Below are 26,536 nucleotides of genomic sequence, written 5' to 3'. Positions count from 1 at the left end.
ATGAGCTGTGAGGACTGGAGAAGCACAGGCAGGGACCCTCGTCCCTCAAGCAGGGTCCAATAGAGCACAGCAGCTGTCTCTGGTGACACTCTGGCGAGCTCTTTGCTAGGTGTCAGCTGACCTCTTACCAAGTGAAACGGACCCCAGTGTGCAAGTGAGGGGCTCCTGGGCCGGCCTCCTGTGCACCTACATCTTCCTCGTGCCCACCTGCCACGGGGGGAGGGCACGCTCTGTAACAGTTCTTGGTGGGCACCAGGACCCTCTCCCAGCCCCGGCTTCCTTCTTTTTCTAGACTTAGCAAGTGCTGTCCTCGACACAGAGGGCCCTCTCCCCTGCTCTGTCATCCACATCTTCTCTTCCCTTCCAGACCCAGTTCCTCAACCTGACCCTTCAGGAAGATTCCCCTGCCCATCCCAGCCCAAGGGGCCTCATCTTCTGCCAACCCCTTGATCACATATTCTACAGGATTGCTGAAGACAACTATGCCTCCCCATCAAGGGCAAGAACTCAGTTTCCCCCCTGGACTAAGAGCTCCCCAAGGGTAGACTTTGTCTTCCTACCTGACTGGAGACTCCCCAGAGTAGGGGCTATGTCTCCTCATCTGACCAGGGACTCTCCACGGACAGAAATCACTTCTCTCCATCAGAGGCGGGGAGCTCTCTGAGGACAAGGATGGACTCCCCCATTTAGACCAAGAACTCCCCCAAGGCAGTGTCAGGGCCTCCCCCACCAGGCCTGCTCACCGGGAAGGCATAGACGAAGATGCCCACGAACAGCAAGAGGATAAAGAGAAGGATGAAGAGGATGATAGCACAGCGGAAACGCCGCCACAGGATGAACTTCATAGTCTTGTACGGGGAGGTGAACCACAGGAAGGAGGTGTCGGGGCGCCTGGAAGGAGATCCCGGAGGTCAGCAAGGCACCCTGCACCAGGGCTGCTTTCTCCAAACCCTGCTCTCCACTTGCGACAGCAGGTCAAATACCCTGGCCCTCCACAGCCTGCCCACAGAAGCCCCCAGCCTCAAGGCCCCCAGCCCCTAGCCCCAAACTCAGCCCTTGGCACCAGCGTTCCCTCCCCCCTCCAGCCTTTGCTGCAGTGTGAGCTCACCTGTGCTTCCATGCCCAGCAACTCCAGGGGCCCGGTTCTCAGCCACTCTTGTCAGGATACCTTCCCAGCCACCCCCTTCCCTCCCAACCCAGGACTTGATCCCACACTACAGACTTGGGAGCTGGGCAGAGCCTGCTATGTTAGGTGAGCTGTGGCCCACTGAGCCCCAGGTAAGCCAAGCTACCTGTCCGGGTGCACCTGAACTGTCCATGTTCGGGGAAGGATGGTGGAAAGAGAACCCAGAAAGCTGAAGTTCTCTCACTCACAGCCCTCCCCCTAGATCAGCCCCACAACCCAAAGAACATGCAGGATTTTGTGTCTCAGTCACGGCTCTGTTAACCTCTGACTGCACGTCCTGAGTCCCGTGGGTTTCTCTTGTCTCGCCACCCACCTCCCAACATTCTGAGGCAAGGGTGCCTCTCACTGCTGGGCCAGTCCCACGGCACTGGGGATAGCACCATGCTAAAGTGAGTCAACTGTGCTACGTCCATCTGAGCCAAGCGGGCCGTGGGAGGGGCTCAGCAAACACTGCCCTGAGCCCCAAAAGCCATCCTTCAGTAACTGCCCTGGTAACGGCCTTCAGACACCTGCATCCACTGTCTTGGTCAACCTCCCTGAGAAGTCTGTGATGTAGGAAAGACGGGGCCTGGTCTCCCCATTTCACAGAAGGGAAAGTTAAGGCTGAAAGACCATTTGAAAGCCACACTGACACCACAGGAGAGCCATGAAGGGCAGCTTGGCGAGGGGAAAGACCAGGCACTGGAGCCAATCAGACCAGATGAGAGAATTTCAGCTTTACCACTTTCTTAGTTGGAATGACCTTATTTAACTTTGCTGAGATTGTTTCCTCATCTGTAAAATGGGGATGATAATCACTACTCAGTGGGGAAGGCTCCATAGGACAATGTGTACAACAAGCAGGTACCCAACAGCACCTGCTTCTGGAATTAGCTGAGCAGCCCAGTGTTCTCTGGAATTGATGGCTATTGCTTGCCTCTAACTTAGTGTTGGACGACTCATGCCCGTCTGTGAGCCATGTGGGCCTGTGACCTCCGCATGGCTATGAAGTCAGGTGCCTCCTGGACTGAGGCCTACACCCCCAGACATCTGGGCATCAAGGTCAGGGACTGGACACTAACCTCGGGTCCTCGAGCTTGGGGTTCATGTTGGGCTCATCCCGGCCCTGACCAGCAGGCCGTTCCTCATGCTCACTCTCTGCTACAATCTCCAAGGTCATTTCCAGCTTGCCCTGTGGGGACAGAGGGTGGTTGGAGCACAAAGCCTCCTGGAGAGGAGCCAGGCCAGGACAAACATAAGGGCACCTTTATCTTTAAAAAAAAAAAAAAAAAGTAGGATCATTCTGATCATAAAAGCAGTACTGCTCCTTATAGAACATTTAGAAACCTCAGAAATGTATAAAGAAAGAACACCACCCATACTTCCACTATGTGGAGACAAGCAATGTCAATACTTCTGTGCACCATAGCTGTTCTCTGCAAGTGTATAAAATATCACACTGTGTATATATAGTGCTATAGCTTGCTTTTTTTTTTTTTTTGCTTAGAGATATATTTCACTATATAATTACATATTTCTTAGAGTTTGGTTTTTAATGACTGCAAAACGTTCTACAAGATGGTTGACCATAATTTATTTAGTAAACTACCTATTTTGGTTCATTTAGGTGGTTTCCAACTCTTTGATATTATAAATAATGTTGCAACAAACATCCCAGAACCTAGATTTTTAATTTTATCTGGTTATTTCTTTAGGAGAGACTTTAGAAGTAGGATGACAGTGTCCAAGGGCATAAATATTGTTAAATCTTTGGCTCTATATCACCAAATTGCTTCCCCACACAGTAAAACCATCAGCGCCCCCAGCGGAAGCAAGCAAGGCGCTTGTCTCTCTGCACTCTCACCAGCAATGAACTTGTCCATTTTTCTTTTAAAAATATAATTTAATAGACAAAAAAAAAGTTAGCACATTTAAAACTATTCTTTTATTTAATTACTAGAAGGAATAAATCACTNGAGAGAATTTCAGCTTTACCACTTTCTTAGTTGGAATGACCTTATTTAACTTTGCTGAGATTGTTTCCTCATCTGTAAAATGGGGATGATAATCACTACTCAGTGGGGAAGGCTCCATAGGACAATGTGTACAACAAGCAGGTACCCAACAGCACCTGCTTCTGGAATTAGCTGAGCAGCCCAGTGTTCTCTGGAATTGATGGCTATTGCTTGCCTCTAACTTAGTGTTGGACGACTCATGCCCGTCTGTGAGCCATGTGGGCCTGTGACCTCCGCATGGCTATGAAGTCAGGTGCCTCCTGGACTGAGGCCTACACCCCCAGACATCTGGGCATCAAGGTCAGGGACTGGACACTAACCTCGGGTCCTCGAGCTTGGGGTTCATGTTGGGCTCATCCCGGCCCTGACCAGCAGGCCGTTCCTCATGCTCACTCTCTGCTACAATCTCCAAGGTCATTTCCAGCTTGCCCTGTGGGGACAGAGGGTGGTTGGAGCACAAAGCCTCCTGGAGAGGAGCCAGGCCAGGACAAACATAAGGGCACCTTTATCTTTAAAAAAAAAAAAAAAGTAGGATCATTCTGATCATAAAAGCAGTACTGCTCCTTATAGAACATTTAGAAACCTCAGAAATGTATAAAGAAAGAACACCACCCATACTTCCACTATGTGGAGACAAGCAATGTCAATACTTCTGTGCATCATAGCTGTTCTCTGCAAGTGTATAAAATATCACACTGTGTATATATAGTGCTATAGCTTGCTTTTTTTTTTTTTTCTTAGAGATATATTTCACTATATAATTACATATTTCTTAGAGTTTGGGTTTTAATGACTGCAAAACATTCTACAAGATGGTTGACCATAATTTATTTAGTAAACTACCTATTTTGGTTCATTTAGGTGGTTTCCAACTCTTTGATATTATAAATAATGTTGCAACAAACATCCCAGAACCTAGATTTTTAATTTTATCTGGTTATTTCTTTAGGAGAGACTTTAGAAGTAGGATGACAGTGTCCAAGGGCATAAATATTGTTAAATCTTTGGCTCTATATCACCAAATTGCTTCCCCACACAGTAAAACCATCAGCGCCCCCAGCGGAAGCAAGCAAGGCGCTTGTCTCTCTGCACTCTCACCAGCAATGAACTTGTCCATTTTTCTTTTAAAAATATAATTTAATAGACATCTATATCACCAAATTGCTTCCCCACACAGTAAAACCATCAGCGCCCCCAGCGGAAGCAAGCGAGGCGCTTGTCTCTCTGCACTCTCACCAGCAATGAACTTGTCCATTTTTCTTTTAAAAATATAATTTAATAGACAAAAAAAAGTTAGCACATTTAAAACTATTCTTTTATTTAATTACTAGAAGGAATAAATCACTTTTAATGTTTAGTTCACATTTCTAACTCTTTTGTGAATTATCTATGTATGGCCTTTTCTCATTTTTCCTTTGGGGTGTTGGTATTTCTTATTGTTGTAATTCTTTATATAACAAGGATATTTTATTTCAAGGGCCACTTTAAGGTTGGCTGGCTGCCGGCCGTTCCTAAGTGAGGGATTAACTTCCTCTCCGTGGCTGTTCTGGACTCCAGTCACCCCCATGAGCAGACCTCTCAGTAGAAGAGTAGAACAGGGACAGCCCCTTGGAGGGTACTGAGGAAATGGAAGAGGCACAACCCCGTCCATTTGCCAGGAAGCCCGGATCAGAGGGACCCCAGGTCACAGATCTCTGTTAAGGCCCATGAGCAGAGTATAAGGAGGTCATTTTTCAATTTGAATAGGTTTCCTATGGAGCCTGTAGGGGGAGGAAGGCTGGGAATTGGAAAGGAAGATGGAGAATGACTTGGAAATAGGGAGAGGAAGGGCAGGAGAGAGGGAGAAAGGGGAAGAACAGTAGGCACGTATGTGCCCGATGATTTCTAGAAAAAGCTGCCCCTGAGCCCTCCGCTGGGGCTGGAGGAAGGAGACTTACCGCCAGGATCTTCTTCTCACCCTCTTCTGCTACACAGGGCCACCAGCCCTTCACTGTTTTCTGCTCAAAAAGTGACACAAACCATTCTGGGTGGAAAGTGTCATCCAGCTGGTCCAAGGAGCACTTCTCGGCCGTCTTGACTGGCTTGGGCATGCGGTTGAGATCCAGTTGCAGGGAGCCTACAGCAGAGAGGTGTTGTTTGGCAGAGGGTTTCTCAATCACTGCCAGCCTAGGGCTACCCTGGGGCAGGGCAGGCTCAAGAAAAACTCACCTCCTCAGCTTCTTTGCATGGCTTAGCCATGGGTAGAATCACACAAACTCACCATCTCTCCATCCATTCCTCTCATCCCATCTACACAGTTGCCCATTCACCTACTCATGCAGCCATATGCCCATTAATCCACCTGTATTTATTCACCTGAGCAAAGCTGCCTACCTCCTCAATTATTCATCTTACTAAGTACAGATGCATCCATACACCCATTGTCTATGTACATCGATACATCGATTTTTTAACATTATTTTATTGTGGTAAAAAAATAAATGACATAAAATTTGACATGTTAGCCATTTTTTTGTGTGCACAATTCAGTGGCATTAATTACAACCACAATGTTGGGCAGCCATTACCACTACTTTTAAAACTTTTTCATTCCGTCACAGAAACTCCATACCCATTAAACAATAAGTCCCCATTCCCCGCTCCTCTTAGCCCCTGGTCATCTCTAGTCTACTTTCTGTCTCTATGAATTTGCCTATTGGAGATACTTCTTATAAGTGGAATCATAAAGTATATGTCCTTTTGTGTCTGGCTTATCTCACAGCATAATGTTTTCAGAGTTCATCCACGTTGTAGTACCTGTCAGTATTTCATTCCTCTTTCCGGTTGAATACTACTCCGCTGTATGTCTACACCACATTTTGTTTATTCTTTCTTCTGTTGATGGACACTTGAGCAGTGTCCACCTTTTGGCATTGTGAATAATGCTGCAGTGAACATTGGCATACGAGTGTCTGAGTCCCTGTTTTTAATTCATCTGGATACATACCTAAGAGCAGGCATTGCTGGGTCATATGGTAATTCTGCGTTCAGCTTTTCAAGGGATCACCACACTGACTTCCACAGTGGCTGCACCATTTTACCTTCCCACCAGCAATGTACAAGGTTTCCAATTTCTCCACATCCTCGCCAACACTTGTTATTTTCTGTTTTATCATTACTGTTATTATTATTAGTACTTTAGCCATCCTAATAGGCATGAAGTGGTATCTTGTTGTAGTTCATCCATCAATCTTCTTCGTCTACCCACCTAGTTATCCAAGCAGCTGCCTTTTTATAATGTCTCATCTACTCACCCATTTTACTCACCATCTCCCTGGACAGCTCTAGCTATTAGGTGGAACCAGATGAAAATGCTGATACTCAAACACCTTTGACCTATAAAAACAGCAATTTCATGTGGTTTCATCTAATCCCATCACAGCAACATGATGGACTCAATGGGATTGTAGCATATGTTACTGAAGGGATTAAGTGAGAGAAATAAATTGAAAAATTGTTTTCTGAGGCCAAATTTTAAAAATTCCTGAATACCATGCAAAGGAGATCAGATTTTTTTCAGCATGGAATGCTCAGTTACCATAACCATTTTCTAGTTTTCTTTCTTTTACTCGTCCACTTATCCATCCATCCTTTTACCCATTCATCTGCTTTGACTTATCTACATCTCTTTACAGCTGTCATCTGTTGAGCACTATATCTGTTCATTCAACAGGTGACTGTTATTCCATCTATCCATTTGTTCAACTCTGTATCAGCGTTAATCTAACATTCCACCCACTCACATATCTCTCCCTCCCACTCATGCAAATGAGCATTTAGTTTATTTCCAATTTTAAATATGCTCCCAATATGATATTTAGTAAATATCAGGATATTAAAAAACACACACACACACACAAATTATCCCAGCATGATCTACATAAAAGACTGTAAGGAAACACAGGATCTCTAGATGGTGAGATTATGGATGCTTAAATATTACCTTTAAAATAAAAAAGTAATAAGAATTCAAAAAACATAAAAAATCTAATTAGAAAACATTATAAATGTGGAAAAGAGAAATCTCGTGGAGTTAAAAGGTAGTATTTATTAATGGTTTTATTGAGTTTTATTATTAAAAACAATGAATGAGCATTTTAAACTTTACTTTGGATACTTTTTTCTCATACAGCAAAATTCAGGGGTTTTTTTGTTTTCTTTGCAAAATTAATTTTTTAAAGCCTCACTCCATAAAGGAAAGTTTGATAGATTGATGGCAAAAATATTTTAAGTCTGTAAGCAAAAAAGACTCCATAAAAAATTAAGAAGGAAATGAAAAAATAGGATAAATTATTTGCCATGTATCCTGAATATATAAAAAGTTTCAAAAATCAATAATAAAAGATGAAAAAGAAAACCCCATATTATTAATATGGGTAATAAATATGCTTTTAAAATAGGATAAATTATTTGCCATGTATCCTGAATATATAAAAAGTTTCAAAAATCAATAATAATCGGCCGGCCCGGTGGCGCACTGGATAGTGTGCTAAGTTCTACCTTACAAGTAATGAAGAAATGCCAATAAAAATTAAAATGAGATATCATATTGGCGATTTTTTAAAAAAATGTAATGGTAGTAGCAAAAGTTTAGGGGAAATAAAGTTCTACCTTACAAGTAATGAAGAAATGCCAATAAAAATTAAAATGAGATATCATATTGGTGATTTTTTAAAAAAATGTAATGGTAGTAGCAAAAGTTTAGGGGAAATTGCACCCTTCTACAAACAGGGTACAGGTGAGAGTATAAAAATCTTGCTAGAGAGCAATTAAACAAACTGTTTTGAAAACTACTAAAATGCACAAAAACTAACAAATCTACTTCTCAGAGTTAAGGAAAGGTCTACACAGAGGGTCCAAAGATGTACACCTAGGGGGTCACTCAAATTAGGAAACCTGAGGATGGCCTGAATACCCACCAAGAGAGGATTAGTTAAGCCAAATAGGGCCCGTCTGTATGATGGCGCATCAGCAGGCATTAAGTGATGGTGCGGGCATAAATACAGGTAGATACCTGCTGACCAGAAAGGATGTTCTTGAAACATTTTCTCAAAAAATCAGGATATAAAACAGTATGTATAATATGAACCCATTCATGTATATAAATATATGTATATATGTCATGTATGTATGTATGTATATATAATACACACACAACTTACATAGGTTTGTTTATATCTGAAATAATATAAAATATAGTCATATATACCAACATGTCAGTGGTAGTTATCTCTGGGTGGTGAGATTAAAGTGGGAAGGAAGCATTGCTTATTTGTATTTTCTAATTTTTCTACAGGAATTATGTACAGAATAATGAGTAAAATAACAAAAGTCACATCTGGTGCCACCTCCATCTTGCACCCTGACTCTTCTACAGTGGAATCGTGGAGCAGCTCTGTCCCCCGTGTGCAGGTGACCAGGCCAGGTGTGGCCCCCTTGCGGGGAGCTGCTCCTCAGCAAAGACCAACTCACCTTTCTTCAAACAAGGGCCACCGAAGGAGGGCTTCAGTGATTGTCCAAGGCCACTCTGCTCCCAAGTGGCAGAACAGAACTAGAAGCCAGCACTCCTGGCTTCTCAGGCTGCCTTTTTCACAGGTTCATTTACTATTTTTTACTGAGGTAAAATTCACATAACATAAAATTCATCACTTTAACCATTTTAAAGTGTACCAATCAGTGGCTTTTAGTACATTCACAGAGTTGTGCAACCATCACCACCATCTAATTCCAGAACATTTTCATCATCCCAAAAGAAATCTCATACCCAACAGCAGTCACTCCCCGTTCCCCCTCTTCATGACCTGAGCCTACCACCCAGCACAGCCCAGTGCTCAATGCCACCTCCACTTGGTCATGCTGATGCTGCTCAGCGTCACATGCCTCACTGAGTGCTGGGGACCTAGTGACAGTGACTCTGAGCTCCCTGAGGGCTGAAAGAAGGACCACTCCTCCAGCCAAGATTCCCAAAGGGTCCAGGAATGGCACAGACACACACACAGTGGGGGTTCTTGGGCAGCCCCCAACATGCAGAACGGGACTGACTGGAAATGATGCTTACCCAGAAAGTCATCAAAGGAGAACCTGTCGTTGTCCCAGATCTGGAATACCACTCGCGCTGGGATTTTGCTCTCAGTCTTGTCCAGCTTCCAGAAGGCATCCTGACCCAGAGTAGGAGCAGAGAAGGAAGCAGGAAAGCAAGGTTAGAGAAAGACAGGGGTGCTACCAACCTGGAAGGCTGCCTGGACGAGGCAGCAGAGTAAGAGTCCCTGAGGCTGCTGCCAGAGCCAGGTCCTGGTGGGAAGATGAGGAAGGGCAGATCCCAGAAGGCAGTGGTCAAGGGCCTAAGAGGTACCATGCACCTCACTTCACATAAGATGGCTCCTTTAATCCTGCCAGTTCTGTAAGTCAAAGTAATCGCTCCCATTTTACAAATGATGAATCAGAGGCTTGGAGGAGGTAAAGGAATTTGCCCAAGGTCTGACAGCTAATAGTAATAATATTAACACTGCACTTCCTATGTGTCAGTTCTCTACCACTATGAAGTCATCTATTCTTCCAACAACTGTGAGAGATACTACCTTCACAGCTGAGGAAACCAAAGCAAGTCACTTGTCCAAGGTCACACAGCTAGGAAGTGGCAAGCAGAGATGCAAGCCCAGGTAGTCAGGTTCCAGAGTCCTGCTCTCAACCCTAGACCCTGCTCTGCACATGTGATCCCAGGGTCAGGGTGAATTGGCTGAGGTGACCCACCCTGGCTGTTGCTGAAGGATCCCCCAGCAGACTGCTATAAGAAAATGGCACTGGACCAGGACCCCCCCCTCACCACCCCACCCCACCATCACCTCTAAGAATTCACCCCTGGCAAAGCAAAAACTCACAGTGCTGGAACGTTCTCTGCCCTCCTGCTGAAAGGAGAGGAGGAACCCGTCTCTCCCCAGCTCACCTCCCTCAGACCAGCTCCACCTGGAACAGGGTCATCTTGGGCTTCTCCCCACAGGGGCCTCAGGGAGAAGCTAAGGGGCATGGGGCTGGGCATGCAGAGGCCTGGGTTGGCCCCTGGGTCCTCCATGTTCAACCCAAAGGACTGTCACTGGGGCTGTCCTGCTCACACTGGCTTGTTCTCTGTTCTCTCACTGTAGCTCTACCTGACAGGGTGCCAAGGATAGGAAACATTCTGGCCACCCTGTAGACAGTGAGGGCCAGGTCCTGAGTCCCAGGTCAGAGCAGGAGCCTGGACCCAAGTCTCAGGGGGCAGACTCCGTGGGGAGTCGGGGAGCACTGCTGACCACACAGGGTTGTCGGCCTGGTAAACACTACCCAGCCAGGGCCATGCCACTGGGTGTCCACCCCAGCCTCCGAGGCTGGTCATGCAGATCCCACCAATCTCCCAAATAGATGACCATGACCCCTGTGGTCACCATGCAAAGCACCCAGCCGTGGCCTGGACTGCTGCCTGGGTTGGTGAAGGGGCTCAGGTCCACAGCTGGCCCCTTGTCCCCAGCCCTGTCTGTGCCTCCCCCTTTCCGGGCCCCAGCCCTCGTGCAGGTGCCTCCCTCCTCTGTGAGCTTTTACGGCCAGCTCAGCAGGCCCGCCTGCACGGGCCGCCGGCATCCTCCACTCCTTGGGCCGGCCTGGTTTATGGGCTCGGTAATGAGCCAGAGGTTCAAACGGCCCCTGGTGGGAGCAGCTGGGCCAGCACTCCAGCCTGGGGAGTGAGCCCCCCCAGGTCCCAGGCGCTCATTATGCTCCCGGCCTGGGCCCTTTTACTAGCTGTTTATTTGCAGGGTGGGTGCCTGACGCGCAGGCCGGCCCCAGTGGGTGTGCTGGGCTCCAGGTGGGGAGCCGGCTGGGACAACCAGCGGCGGTTCAAAGCAGCCGGATGAAAGGAGACCTTGTACTTTACGACAGTCTCGTCTGGTTAATGGGGTCCCTGGAGGGCCTGCCTGCCAGAGGCCCTGAACCCCACAGCAGAGGGCTGGCTCTGCAGCAGGCCCAGGGAGCCCAGAGGCTGTGCGGTGGCCCTGCACTAACCCACCCAGACTCGGTTCTTAGCCCAGACAGCTAATTGGTGCCCCCACTGTGGGCATGGCTCCGCCAGCCTCCCAGGGTCCCCTCTCCCACAGAGGGACCCACTGGCTCTGCCTCGGGCCAAGCCATTTCCTCTCTCACCTTCTGAGTTGACTTCAGAACCACCTGAACTCTGTTCCTCAACCTCCTCTTCTGACCTTTGGGCCCCTCCCAGGGCCTGGCATTAGGTGTGCCTCTCCTTCGACTTCTTCCTCTCTCCCTGCTCCCACTGTGGGCCTCTCGTTCTCCCAAGTCTAGCCCAGACCCTATTGGCCATCAGGCCAAGCGGTCCCTTCAGTATGTCCTCTGGAACTCCTGCCATGAGTCAGCCCAACTCTCCTTTCTTACCAGGGCTTACAATGCAGAGATGAAACCCCAGCATTGCCAGAATGGAGCCACCCCAAATTCTTAATCAGCAATCCCAACTGGGTCCTCAGAACTGCCAGGTAACCTTTCTCTGTGCCACCAACGAGCACTCTCTCTCTCTCACTCAGCAGAACAGCCATTTCCAGCCTTTCTCATGTATCTCAAATCACCTGCCACAGTGACAGATCATCTCTCCTCTTGCTTCACAGAAAGGAACAGAAACCTCTCTTCCTGCTGCTCCTTGCCCACATCTCCACCTGTCACAATGCAGGGGCTGTCCCGCCTCCTGAGCAGCCAGTCCGCGTCTCTGGGCCTCAGTTCCCCATCCATGCCTGGCCCCGCGTAGGTGGGCCCAGAGATGGTGGGCGTGGTGCTCAGCCCTCCCTTCTCCACTACCAGCCCCCTCCCCCTCTGCCCACAGCAAAGGGAGGCAGGCACGCCAGCCTGACCGAGGGCTGTCCCGACAGATGTGGTGTTTGCTTTGTAATGGAAACAGGCCCTCCCTTCTCCACTACCAGCCCCCTCCCCCTCTGCCCACAGCAAAGGGAGGCAGGCACGCCGGCCTGACCGAGGGCTGTCCCGACAGATGTGGTGTTTGCTTTGTAATGGAAACAGGCCTGTGCTGGACAAGCACACTGAGAAGAAGGCAAATAAGTCTAAGCCTACAAAGAGTCTAGGCTTTCCTTGACTCTGTGCAGCCCTGTTGCTAAATTCCGCCTTCCAGCAAACACTACGCAGCAATCCCCAGGTGAAAGAATCCATGGGACCTTGTTTAATCTACATTTTCTTTTGTTTGCTGGTTTCAGATGCTCAGCAGAACACTTTGGTTTCTCTAAAGTGAAGATGATCCTGTGTGTTGGGCTGGAAAGGACCAGGCAGAGAGGGTGCAACGAAGAGAGTTGAGAAGAACCGTGCAGCAGAAGTACATTATGTGTTTTCCTTCTTTAAGCTAAGCAGGAAATAAAGAGGAGTCATAGAAGCTTCAAGGCTTGAAACCTTGAGCCACCTCTGGAAGGAAATCACCAACAGGACCTGAACACCAGAGAGGCATCTACCCCTGGAGCAGGAGAGCACTTCGAGGTGGAAATGAACGCTGGGTGGAACAAGGGTGGGCACAGGCTCCAGCAGAGGCCCCTCTGCCTCCACTCAGCCTGGCCCTGAGCCCCCACTGCCCGCAGCTCCCCTCACTGTGTTCCAGTGGCTGTTCCCTGCGGGCAGGCCTGGTGCCACCAGGAGGAGGCCAGCTGCCCTCCAGCTCTGCCTATTTCGGGGGTAAAGGGTTTATGGCCCAGATGAGACTGAAACCAGGAGATGCTAAGACACAGAGACTGAGGTCCCCAAATCCACCTCTCCCCACGGGCTGATGCTGGCCAGGTCTCCCCAGGTGCCTTCAGCCTGGGGTGAGAGGTGGGGCATGGAGAGAGCGGAGGACACTTGCTCAGGCCTGGAAGGGCAGAGACACTCCCAGTGACCACTGAGCTTGGACCCCAACTACAGGCACTAGACACAGATGTGGGAAATGAGGTGGCAGGAGGGACTTAGCCACGCAACTCCCAATCCTATGGACAACGCTATCTGTAGGCCAGGCTCGCCCTCGTGGGAAGCTCCCCCTATGGAGTTGGCCCCTCTGCCCCACTGATGGCCAAGCTGGGTGTCCCTTCTCTTCCTTCTCAGACCCCATGGGCTTCCTGCTGCTTGGTTTGTCTGGGCTAAGGAGGAAGGCAGTGGTTTTAGGATTTGGACGTAGCTACACACGATGGTTGTGGCACTAGTGTGGTTGTGGAGTGATGGCAATGCTGGAGATGGCAGCAATGGTGGAAGAGGAAGAAAGGGCTGCAGAGATGGTGGTGGCTAGGGTGGTAATGGGAGCAATGGTGGGAGCTGTGCTAGTGCCACCAATGATGGGACAATGTGGTGACAATGGCAGTGATGGGACGATAGTGATAGTAATTTTAGTAGTGGTGGAACAATGTAGTGGTGACACTGGCAGTGGTGGCAGCAATGGTGGAAGAGGAAGAAAGGGCTGCAGAGATGGTGGTGGCTAGGGTGGTAATGTGAGCAATGGTGGGAGCTGTGCTAGTGCCACCAATGATAGGACAATGTGGTGACAATGGCAGTGATGGGACGATAGTGATAGTAATTTTAGTAGTGGTGGAACAATGTAGTGGTGACACTGGCAATGATGGGACAGTGGTGGTGACATCAGCAATGATGGGATGGTGGTGGTGACTTCGGCAGTAATGGGACAGTGTGGTGGTAACATCAACAGTGATGGGACAGTGGCGATGGTGACTTTGGCAGTGATGGGACAGTGCAGTAGTGACATTGGCAGTGATGGGATGGTGGTGATGGTGACACCAGATGTGATAGGACAGTGGTGGTGATGGGACAGTGGCGATGGTGACTTTGGCAGTGATGGGACAGTGCAGTAGTGACATTGGCTGTGATGGGATGGTGGTGATGGTGACACCAGATGTGATAGGACAGTGGTAGTGGTGACATCGGTGGTGATGGTGGCCAAGAAGAGATGGCAGTGGTGGCTCCAACAGTGGCAGGGAGGCCCAGATGGTAGCCTGCCAGTGACTGTGGTGGTGGGGTCATGCTGACATTAAAAAGCCCTGGACTGGCACCACTGGGCCAGGAAGGACACTTACCTTCTTGGCGATGGTGCAGACTTGCTCAGCCGGCAGGTAGTCGAAGGGGAAGATAAACCTCCAATTGAAGTTGCCTTCGCCGCCCAGGGAGCGGTAATGCACGTCTGTCTTCTGCTTGTGCTCTTCGAAGCCGACCATCCAACTAGGCAGACACATTTTTACAGAACATTTCTCATGAATATTTCCACCCCAATGTACATCCTCAGCTTAGGCCGATGAGGATTAAGAAGGCAAGTGAACCTGGTAGGTGATACTGCACAAACAGTCCCCTGGGGATCATGAGGAACAGAATGTGCCATAAATTTGAAAATGTTCTAACGTCTCAGCCACCCGTGAGGGGCATCCTCAAACCTCACAAGTCCAACCTTTTGAAGCTTGCATGTTCTCCCCTTCCCTACACTGGAGCCCCCACCCCAGTGCCACCCTGAGGGAGCAGGGGAGGTGCTGTGAGCTGGGACGGGTGGGAGACGATGACTTCCTACCCTTTCACATAAATGTCGCTCATCTTCTCCCCCGTGATGCTGAGGTCATCCAGGATCACATCTTTGGTGTTCCAGATAATACAACGCAGGAAAAACCTGGGAAGAAGAATGACTCAAATCCATATAGATTTCCTACCGCAGGGTGGGAGGTCCTTGGCTGAGATGTCACCTCATCCAAGAAGACTCCATGCCTGGCTGGAAACTCGGCCAGGCCCAAACAAGAGCTTATTCAGTGGCCTGAGCAGCCCAAATCCTGGCTGAAGAGTGACCTCCTGGTCCTACCCATAGCTAGCTACGTCCCTCCTGCCCAAAGCTCAGCCCAGAGCCTGTGCCTGGGTAGGTGACCTTTTGGCTCTCCGGGGAGTGATGTCGAAGGGAGGTCCAGGCCGCCCCAGGGCCTTAGGAAACAGGTCGATCCACATCTGCAGCTTCCCCTGTGGAGACACGAGCCCTTCTCTCAGCACCTTTTCCATTCAGCCAGCAGTTACCAAGCACCTGCTCTGTGCCAAACACTTGGGAAACAGGACAGAGAAAACCCAGGCCCTGCCAAGGACAGGCTCACCAACCTGCAGGGGAGGGACCCTAAACAAGGAACTGCAGGGCCGACTGCACAGGTGAGCCCACTGCCCCACAGGCCACTGACCTAGGCCTGGGCCTGGGTCTCAAGGGTCAGGGCAGGCTTCTCTGAGATGGTGATGATTGAGCTGAGTCTCGGCACACCAGGGTAATGGCACATGCAAAGTCATGGAGGGTCAGGGGCGTGGTTTAGCATGGGAGCTCAGAAAATTTCTGTGACAGGAAACCACTCTACCGGCCCACTCTTAGCCCCCTCCCTCCCTGCAAGCTGGATGTGATTTTTGTCCCCATCTTAAAGAAGAAGGAGCAGGGATCGAAGTAACTTAAGTCTCTTCTGCAGGGTCCCAGAGCTACAACAGTCCCAAGCCTGCTGTCTCTGTGCCCGTCCTCCCTTCTGCATGGGGGATCCCCTGCCCCCTCCAGATGACTGTCCTCTATGGGTTGCTCTGCCGCTCGTCATCTTGTCTGAACACCCCACGGTAACCAAGCACAGGGCCAGCCCTCTGAGGCTGAGTCCCTGGAAACTGGTGGTGGCTGACACAGTGCGGCTTCCGAATGACTGCGGGAAGTGGGAAGCCAGGCCTACACAGGGGTGAAGGAGGCTCCCCAGACCCTGAGGGCTGGAGGTAACCAAAGAGCCCAGGCCCTAGAGACCCCCTACTCTCTGACTGTAGACAAAATGGGTCAAGAAGGGATTGGCCAAGGTCCCAAGGTCCCCACTGGTTCCCCTGGGATGTCCACACTTGAGGTGAGGATATTTTGGGTTCAAGGACTCTGGGGCCCAAGGGTCAAGGTCCTACCTGCTCAATGTCTGGCTGCAAGGGGCTGTAGAGGGGCCGTGACTCCACATGCTCTGGGACCAGGCCCTGCTGCTGGAGGACATGCAAAGCCAGACGCTCCTCCACAGGGCCCAGGTGTGGGTTCGGAAGCCTGCCGGCCTCTGGCCCAGAGAGAAGACAAAACAGTTGCAGCAGTTGAGTAAGCAAGAGATGGAGGGGCTGCCCTGTAGGCAGGCTGAGCAGGCTGGCTGAGGGCCACAGGAAGCCCCTAACCCTAACCCCCACAGCCTCAGCCCAGACACACTGGTTCTGGTCCTCACCTCTCACATCCTGTGGGAGGAACCCCATGGTCCACAGCTCCAGGCTTAAAATCCAGATTCCCCATTGCCATCATTTCTACCAAGCCTCTTCTGTAAAGCTCTTCTTTCTCTTTTCCACCACTATAAATCCTTTCAGTCTACCAAAGCCTACCCTTTTCAGGAAGCCCTCTCTGACTGCTCCCAACTCTGAGCCTCAGCACCTCTACCCCCAGATCTGGCAGCTTAATGCAGTTGGTACTATTCTCTGGTTCTTGTAAATGATTCTATTAGTGGCAGTAGCTAAAATAATAGCAATAATGGCAAACACATCTAGAGCAGAAACCATGTGCCAGGAACTATTCTTCATAGATACTTATACATTTAACCCTCATAAGGACCCGAGAAGCTAAGTGCTATTATTATCCCCATTTTACAGATGAGAAAACTAAGACACAGAAAAGCCACACAGCTGGGCAGCTGAGATCACATGCTCATTTAGGAAATGTGCGTGACTAGACACCCTCTTCCTCCCCTTCATGCTTCCCAGGTACAGCTCCTCCCTGCCAGGGGATGGGTCAAGGATTGGTGCCGTGGGAGGGGAAAAGGCATGCGGTAATTCTGACCCTGAGAAACCCCACCAATGGTCAGCAACGTGAAGTTGAAGCCTCCTGTGTCAGAGGCCTTGACCGGGAGGGAGGGGGTGATGGTGGTCCACATTTGTCTACACACACACACACACACACACACACACACAAACACACAGATACATGCACTCAGGTATGCCTGTGTACACCAACACAGATTCTCATGTATACACACAGACACTTTCACCCATCAAACCTGCCCTGATCACCTTAATAGGACCCCAAAGGAAGAGGCATGGCACTGCAGAAGGAACACAGGACCAGGAATGTGGGTCTACTCCTAGCTGTCTGGGTGATTTTGGGCAGGTCGTTAACCACTCTTGGCCTCAACGGCCTCATCTGTAAAAACAGGCAGATGTTGGACCTCACCATCTCTAGCTTTCTGGCTTTCGTTTCCTACGACTTTATGACCATGAGCCCCAGCCCCTGTGCTTAAGTTGCTCACATACTAGTAGAAGGAAATGAGACTACCCCAAAAACAGATGCACATTCTATAGGAAAAGAGGGTGGGGGTAGCAGGGAGAGTGGCTAATGGGCTAATGGCTGAGCCTGGCTCTGCCATGACCTGGGAGAGTCAGGAAAACAGACCAAGAAAGAGGGGGTTGGGGGATGGAGGCATCAAAGCCGTCATTTCCCTTTTATAACCTCAGCACCAGCTCTGACATCAAACATCTCCAAACAACCAGGAGGTGAGGGGCCAGCTGGGCCTGTAAACACCTCCGGGGAGCCTGAGCTGCTCTGGGTGGGTGATGCAGGCCTCGGGCATCTCTCACACACACACACGGAGCACACATGGTAAGGTTCTCAGCCATGAGTAGAACCAGGGGCGGAGTGGGGACGCTGCAGGACCTCCTGCTGCCCTTTGGATGCTTTGGCTGCACAGGCTGGGAGTGGGTGGCTCAGAAGCTACCATCAAGGTCAAGCCAGCAGCTAGTGCGACTCTATTTCTCACAGGTCAACTGCACCCCAAACTCTGACCAAAATCTGACTGCTCAAAGCCAGAAGGAGACTGATCCTAACCCTGACCCTAACCTCTAATTTTCACAATGGTATTACAGGTAAGTACTGGTCCAAAAAGTACCAAGTGCAAGTTTAGCCCATCTATGCTGCCCTGAAGAAATGCAAGCCCACCCCCTGAAGATGTGGGTTATGTCTACTTGGGCCCTTTATGATAGAGGATGGTCTGATGAGAGAGAAGGACATAGAGGGAGAGCACAGCATGGCTTGGGGTCACATGGCAGCTCACCTATCTCTTCAATAGTGTATTCTTTATCCTGAAACACCACGCGGTCAGGGTGGTACACAGGGGCCTTGACTCTGTGCTGCTGGCAAAAGAGGTGGAGGAGCTGGGAGGGGCGGAGCTGGTCCCTCCACTGGTTTGGTCCAGAGCTGAGGCCCAAGCACAAGACGATGATGAGACATTCTGAGTACAATGACGAGACCAGAGGGGTGTGCAGTGACCTGTGTACCCCTATGGACGGCCTCACCCACCCTTCACATCTACAGTGGGCATGCCATCTAAACACTGATCATGACTGGGCATCCCCATTTTACAGATGAAGAAAACTGAGGCCCAGAGATAAAATGACTTAAGTACCATGAAATTGGAACTTAGATGTTTCCAATTTCCAGAATTAGAGAATCAAACCCAAGCAAGACCCAAGCTGATAGGAAGAGCAGTGCCGTCCACACGGAAGTTTCCCCAATACAGACCATCACGTAAGTCCTCCCAAGGCCCAGCTGAGGCATGTGTCCCGCTGTCTGTCTGTCTTCCTTCCTTCTTTCTCTCCTTCCCTCCCTCTCTCTTTGCATACCCAGCCCTCTACAGGCCTCAGTGGTGTATTAAAGAGAACTGGAATGATAACAATTATGGTGAAGAGCCAGGTTCATAGAGTCAGACAAATGGGTTCAAATCCTGATCTCACCACTGAGAAGCCATAATATCTCTGAGCCTCAGCTTCCCCATCTGTGGAGTGGGAACAAGACCGCAAACGGATTCAATGAGAGAATGCCTGGGAAGTGCTGAGCCCAGGGCCAACACACAGTAAGTGCTCAGCAGCCAGCCCCCATGTACATACACACAGTAGGTCTGGGGGAGTCCACAGCGAGCCCCAAACTTGGACAGCAGCCTATTCTCCAGGTCGATGACTGTCTCCCCAATCTTTTCATCCTTGGAGAGGAGGTCATAGTCATAGAGAGTGATCTTCAGGTCCTTCTCCAGAGGTAGAGTGCAGGTCAGCTCAAACATCCTGCAGGAGGGGTGGACGTCAGAACACTGCCAGTCTCCTGATGTTGACTGACACAGTGGGAACTCAAGGGAGTTGCAGGGCAAGGGCAGGAGCTCAAACATCACCCAGGGAATCCCCTGTCCTCAGGCCCCCTGCAGCTCTTAAAGTATACCCCCTACAGCAGCACTGTATTAGGCTTGTCTGAGAGAGTGAGATAGAGGTGTGTGTGTATGTGTGATCTTCCCAAGTAAAATGGGCTGGGCACACAGCAGGTGCCTGCCTGATGGACCAAAGAATGAAAGAATGGATTGGAATAGAACATCAAAACTCAAGTTTCCACCACAAGGCCAGGAAACAAGAGATGTGAAACTTCAGAGCCAGGTGCCAGAGCTTTAGAATTTACCCAGGGGATGGCCTAGGACCCGTTCTCTAGATTCTTGGGGCCTCACACCTACTTCTGCAGTGGGATGGAGGGAGAATTTGTGAGATTTCTTTGGAGAGAGCTCCTGCTGTGTCTGAGACCCCCATGGGGGCCAAAAGTGGAGGTATTTTCCCTTCTCTGCTTGAAATGAGTTCCCTGCAGGTGGGGGACAAGCCCGACACCCAACTCATGCCATGGAAACTGAAGCAGCTTGTGCAGAGAGGAGGTGGGCAGGGGCCACATTTGGGAGGAGCTGCTTCCCCTCCGTGGCTGGGCAAGAGACACAAGAGACTGTGGAGTGGACCATCTGAGAACCAGGGGGTGAGGGGAAGCCCCCTAAAGACACAGCATCTACCACATCCCAGGAGGTGCACTGGGAGGAGCTCAAAAGAGGGGTGATCTGGAAAGCACCCACAAGAAAATCAATGGGCTTTAAACATCTGCGCCACTCAGAGTGCCCAGATGACTGGGGTGGGCAGCACATGAGATGGGGTCCAGGGGTCTTCCCCATAACTGGAGCTCCCTGGTCCTGGCCCTGCAGGAGTCAGAAATCTCAGTGGCTAGCTAGAGGGGGTGGGGGAGTAACACACAAGGGTTATACAGGAAAAGAGTTTCTGGTGTGATCTGACGGAAGCTCAAAGCACCAGGCAGACCAGCCTGGCCATGATCTGGGGGAGATGGGCAGGCAGGAGTGGGAGGGGTATGCTTCTGCGCTGGCTCCCCCACCTGCCCTGGGCCCTGACACCCACACACCCCACTGTAGAACAGGCCCTGTGCACTGCCCATCACCACTAGCCTGTGGCCCATGCCACCCCTATCACTCACCAAACACAGCTCCTCTCTCCCACACACCATCTTCCCTCCAACCCTAACTTTGTGGTGGCTCATCACTGTCCAGGACTGTTTCCCCTTTAAAAACTGCATTTGCCCAGGTTGATTGGATCCTTGCTGCAGGCTGAGTGACCACAACTAACTCCACAGATAGCAGCTTATGAATTCAAGGTGTTACTTGACCATATTGGAACACCGGTGTCTTCTACAAGTGCTAGAGAAACAGCCGCCAACCTCCCTCTGCGATCCTCTCTTCTCAGGCCTAAACAGTCTCACACCCAAACAGCAATTCAGGATGCCTTGGGCCACTCCCATGCACTGGATTCTTCCTTTCCTTGTTCTTAGATTTCAGGAATCATTTGACTATCCTGGGTCTACACTCGTTCTCCAGCTATCCACAACAGAAGCACATGGAACACTAAGAGAAAAATTACTAAATACAGTGAGGTATATGGAATTGGATCCTGGGACAGTAAAAAGACATAAATGGGAAATGGCAAAATCCTAATAAAGTCTAGAGTTTGGTTAATAGTAATGCACCAATGTCAGTTTCTTCATTTTGACAAATGTACTATGGTTAGGTAAGATGTTAATAGTGGAGGGAATTAGGTGAAGGGTGTACGGGAACTCTGTACTATCTTTGTAACTTTTCTGTATATCTAAAATTATTCCAAAGTAAAAGTTCATCTAAAAAAAGGAGAATGAGCAAATGCATCTTCTGAGCCACCATGTAGATTTCTGATCTGAGAGGTAATTGCTTGTGTCTTTCACTGGGTGCTTCTGCTAGGACTCAAGCCTTTAGCACATATAGAAGAGCTAGCTGAGGCTATGCGCCCACAGCCATACGAGATTTAGGGAATATGGTTTTGCTACAGGAGATAACAACTTCCCAGTGATGGCCACATCTCCCCCACTGGACTGTGGATTATCCAGACTGGCTCCTCCAGCCCAAGACCCAAGATATCCCCAACTTACTTTCCAAATACAGGCTCCAGGGTGCAGGGCCTGTAGCTATCCTGGTCACTCACTGATTTCTTCCCTATGGAGATCTTGATGTAAGGATCACACTGGAGGAGGAGATGGAAACACTTAAGTGAAATCACTCTCCCAACGTGTTTTTGGGGATTCTTGAGTCCCCTGCCTCCTGATGGGGTGAGGTGGTCAGCCATCAGGAAGCTGCGATGTAGACTATGTCCTGACAGGCCAGGGACTCTGTCCTACACACCACACACCACATGTTCCCTGACATGGGCTTCTCACCTCGGCTTCAGCAGTAGGAAAGGGGTGCCTGAGTTCTCCATACTCCCAACCCACTGCCCATGGGTAGAGGCCGTGGAGGACAGGCCTCTGTATCCTCAGAAACACAACAGTGTGTATTACATATGTGACCAGGCCAGCATGGGGTCCTCTCTGTGATCTCTGCCAAAGCAGATGTTAAGGAGGAGAGATGGGAAGACTTTGCAACCTCAGCTATCCCAGGCTGGTCTCCCCTGACTGCTTCCTGCAAGCAGGAGCACCCCCTCAGCCAGCTCCAGAGCAGCTGGTGCTGGAGAGTGCCCAGCACTGGTTAGGCATCCAGAGGCTTGAAGTGTAGAAGCCAACCCACTGGCCACAACCATGTATTAGAGGGCAGGAGCACCCCCTCAGCCAGCTCCAGAGCAGCTGGTGCTGGAGAGTGCCCAGCACTGGTTGGGCATCCAGAGGCTTGAAGTGTAGAAGCCAACCCACTGGCCACAACCATGTATTAGAGGCCATTGATGGTGCCAAGGCTGAGGACTGCTTCCTTCTTCCCTGTGATCTCATGACTTCTCAGCCTTGAAAAGAGGGGCTACAGCAGTGGAACACCAGGTGGGCTTCTACCCACTACCTCAAGGATACATGCTAGAACTAAACCCAACTAAGGAGGCACCTGGCCTTGTACCTCTAAACTCCAATTGTCCCCTACCCTTGCCTCTCTTCTTTCCTCTTTCTTTCCCACTTCACTCTGTCCCCCACCCCTGCCATCTCCCCATAACTCCAGACTCCTCCCCTTCTTCAAATCTCCCCTTTCCATCTCCAACCAGGACTAGGGTGAGACAGCTGAGCCACTTGACTTGGGCACAAAATTTAAAGGAGGGCTATAAAACTCAGTAATCGATATAAACAATATTTTAATGCAATATTTTAAAAATTAAAATCAATGTCAATAGTTCATCATGAACAAAATATCAAAATTTTAAGTAAAAACAGGCTGAGTACTACTGGTTTTTCCTTTTGCCTCCTGCTCCACCATGGCCAGACATAGCACAGTTCCGAATCTTGTTCCCTCCTTCACTCCTTCCCTCACCACTGAAAGCCCTCCAAAGTCCAGTCCCAATCACACCTCCACCCTTACTCATCTTTATGCCTATCCTTGTTCTAGACATGCATTAAGCAACCTTCTTTCAGACCTTTGCCTGTGCTTTTGATCCCTCTTAAACACTATTTTCTTCTGCCTCCTAGCCTATCAAAACTCCATCTATCCCTAACAGTCCTATTCCTTGCAGGAAGCCTTCCCAAAGGTTTCCAATTTTTCCAAAGTCCTGAACTAACTTTGGCCTTCTCTGACCTCCCAGACCTCTCTTCTTGGTCCTTGATAGAACTCCACTGAGTCACATCTCAGTTTTGCATATGTTTGTCTGGTTTCCCCAGCTTACTATGAACTCCCAGGCAGAGATCATGTCCAGATTTTGCAGGCCTTTTGGACCTGAGCCTGCTATTCTGGAGGAGGGTGTTAGTGGTGAGGGCTCTAGGAAGTTACCTTCCCATTGGGATCCTTGGGCTGCAGGCCAAATGCTCGGACAATGTAGATACGGACCAAGCACTCCTGGGGCCCCTGGGCAGCCAGCTGGTGGAACTGTCTTGGGGGCATGGGTATGTCTGGGTCTTCTGGGAGGGGATAAATTTTGAAGAGGCCCTGAAAAGAATGTGGGGTTAATTTTCCTTTTTATCTTTATTGTCACCAACACAATTGCCATTATGATCACCATTCTCATCTCTGCCAGCATTATCACCACAGAGATAACCACACCCAATGCCATCCCATCAACAGCATCTCCATCACTGTCACCAGCACCACCTCCAGCACCACAGTCTTAGGACCACCTGGGTTAGGGACATGTGTTCAAGCACTTACCTTAAATTCCCCAATGACAGATGGATCTTCCATCTCTTCCTGAGTCTTGCCCCGATAGAGCTTGAAGGTGTTACAAAAGTCAGACAGGCCCTCAAAAGCCTCCACATTCTCCAGTTGTGTGTCGTAGACCTGCCACACGTATGGGTAAGAAGAGGACACAGGAAAGAGAAAACAGAGGGCCAGCGAAGGAAGAGGAAGCCAGAAGGGGAGGGGACACATGACAGCGTGAGAGAAGAAGGAGAGAGAAGGGACAGAGGAGAAGAAAATGAGGGGAGAAGACCAAAAACAAAACAAAGGGAGCAAGGCAAAGAGAAGGGCAGGGTGGGAGAGATGGCGAGGTCAGAGAGGGAGCCCAGACGGGGCAGAGGCGGAGAAGAAAATGAGAACAAAGCAGAGATGGAAAGAAAATCCCAGGAGGAGGAAGGAAGAGGGAAGACATTCATTCAGTTCCATTAGGGAACAGGGTTTTCTGGTTACTCACATACAAGGTACTTCAAAAAGTTTGTGGAAAAATAGAATAAAAAGATGATATGGGGCCAGCCCCGTGGCTCACTCAGGAGAGTGCGGCGCTGGTAGTGCCGAGGCCGCGGGTTCGGATCCTATATGGGAATGGCCCGTGCGCTCACTGGCTGAGTGTGGTGTGGGCAACACCAAGCCAAGGGTTGCGATCCCCTTACCGGTCAAAAAAAGATCACTGGCTGAGCGTGGTGTGGGCAACACCAAGCCAAGGGTTGCGATCCCCTTACCGGTCAAAAAAAGAAAAAAAAATGATGATATGAATCTTTCTGTAGACTTTTGAATATCCTCATATTCTAGGTATCTCAGAGTCATCACATATGTACATGGATAGTACATTTTTTTAGGAGAATAAGATCACAAACAAATGAATGAGAAGTTAACTGACTTGCTTTGAAGACTGAGCCAGAACTCTGGAAAATTAACAGGTAAGCATCTCAAGCAAAAATGCTCACTTACAGGACATCCAATGACAATGGTATCAAAATCAAGCCAAGCATTATCTTCTGAGCACCACCTTAAATTTTTTTAACTCAATTTATTTATTTGTCTCCTCTCAAACAGCCAATGATTATTATTTGTTAGAGCAGTGTTTTGCAATTGCTCAGACTTAAATGAGGCAGCAGTTTTCTATTACGGAAGGTAAAATTTACCAAACAAATAGTCATTTTAAACAGGTTAATATACAAGCGAAATTGGTTATATCTGAAATTAACAGATGAGCTACTCAGGTAAGTTTCTGTCTCATCTTTCTAAATATTATTTCTCATTAAGCCCAGTTCAAGTTCTATGTCTTCCGTGAAGCCCAAGTTCTATCTCTTCTAAGAAATATTTAATTATGCAAGTGATAAGGTTCATTATTAAAAATTAGAAAATATATGCAAATATAAAGAAAACATTAATATTGCCTTAACCAAAATGGAATCACAGGATACCATTTTGTATCCTGTGATTGTACTGTATCATATCATATAAAACTGTATTGTAGCTTGTTTTTTAACCTAACAATGTACCAAGAATATCTTACGGTCAAAAAATATACTTCTACAACACCCTTCTTAATGACAATATAATATTCAATTGTATAAATGCACAAGTTATTACGAACATTAAGTTTAGCAGTTTTTCAATCTTATTTTTTATAAACCACCTATAGGTTACGGGAGTTTTAAAAACCATTATACAAGTTCCTCTGCTTTTGTTTAAATTTATCTCTATGATAAGTTCCTAGAAATAGAATTCCTGGTCAAAAAGCATACACATTTTATGACCTTTGATGCACACAGCCAAATTGCCCTCTGGAAAAATTGCATGGATATATATTTCTACCTACAGTGTGAGAGTGTGCCCTTATGCCAGTCTTTCACTGCTGCTCTGTATTTGCATCCTTTTTTAACTTTGTTAATTAAATACATGAAAGATGGTATACTGAATTTTTAATTTGCATTTATGTGAATACTAGAGAAACGTGGATGGGTTTATCAGCCATTTGTATTTCTTTGAGAAATGCTCATCCTTGTCATTTGTCCATTTTCCATCTATTGGTGTCTATTTTCTGTTCGCTAATGATTTGAAGGACCTCTTTACATGTAAAGGATACTAACCTCTGGTTTATCAAATGTGTTACAAATATTTTGTCCCAGTTTGTCACTTGCCTTTCAATTACGTTTATGACATGTTTACAAAATTTTTGTTTATGGTGTGTTTACGTTTATATTCATGTTTGTTTATGGTATGTTTATATTTGTTTATGGAATATTTGTTTATTTTTGTTTATGATTTTTGTAGCCATACCAGAAAGTTCTGGACAGTCTCATCTAACGATCTTTTTCTTTATATAGCCTCTGCCTTTCACACTAAGTTTAGAATGTCTTCAGAGCAACATTATTAAACACTCAGCTCAATTTGGTACATGATTTGAGGAAGAACGCAACTCACTTTTCACCATATGGTTACGCCATTATCTAAACATCATATTCATTTAAACCGTTTCTCTTCTTTCCAGTGACTTGTACCACACACTAAATGCTTACACATCCTTTTGTCTGTGGTCTTCCTATTCTGCTGTGTTAATCTGTCTATTCTTCACCAACACTATGTTTTAATTATTGCTGCTTCATGACCTGTTTTGTTACCTGGTATCCATCCAGATGAAATTTTGAAACATTAAGTCCAGTTCTAAACAAATGTTTCTTTGGAATTTTAGTTAGACTTGCTTAAACCTACAATTAATTTTGGGGAGGGGAACTGATATCTGTATAGTATTGACTTTTTTATCCACGGATACAATGTGATTCTCA

At 48.3% G+C, this 26,536-nt stretch overlaps 1 protein-coding gene across 1 annotated transcript in view; it reads right to left on the bottom strand.

Annotated features, from left to right (window-relative positions):
* The window catches only part of LOC103603480 (dysferlin), a gene marked incomplete at its 5' end in the record, with an annotated part of 83,351 nt that overhangs the window by 4,325 nt on the left and 52,490 nt on the right, over positions 1-26,536 (bottom strand). The window contains 13 exons of the mRNA XM_008588007.1: positions 744-891; positions 3,501-3,610; positions 5,118-5,296; positions 9,278-9,377; positions 14,307-14,448; positions 14,789-14,884; positions 15,134-15,222; positions 16,165-16,304; positions 18,333-18,475; positions 19,165-19,335; positions 21,542-21,633; positions 23,346-23,501; positions 23,721-23,849. Coding sequence (XP_008586229.1) covers positions 744-891; positions 3,501-3,610; positions 5,118-5,296; positions 9,278-9,377; positions 14,307-14,448; positions 14,789-14,884; positions 15,134-15,222; positions 16,165-16,304; positions 18,333-18,475; positions 19,165-19,335; positions 21,542-21,633; positions 23,346-23,501; positions 23,721-23,849 — 1,695 coding nt within the window. The remainder of the gene's footprint in view (positions 1-743; positions 892-3,500; positions 3,611-5,117; positions 5,297-9,277; positions 9,378-14,306; positions 14,449-14,788; positions 14,885-15,133; positions 15,223-16,164; positions 16,305-18,332; positions 18,476-19,164; positions 19,336-21,541; positions 21,634-23,345; positions 23,502-23,720; positions 23,850-26,536) is intronic.

Source organism: Galeopterus variegatus, unplaced genomic scaffold, assembly GCF_000696425.1.
Source record: "Galeopterus variegatus unplaced genomic scaffold, G_variegatus-3.0.2 Scaffold4623, whole genome shotgun sequence".
Lineage (NCBI taxonomy): Eukaryota > Metazoa > Chordata > Mammalia > Dermoptera > Cynocephalidae > Galeopterus > Galeopterus variegatus.
The sequence above is the reverse complement of the archived record's forward strand: the minus strand, read 5'-3'. Positions and strand labels throughout refer to the sequence as shown.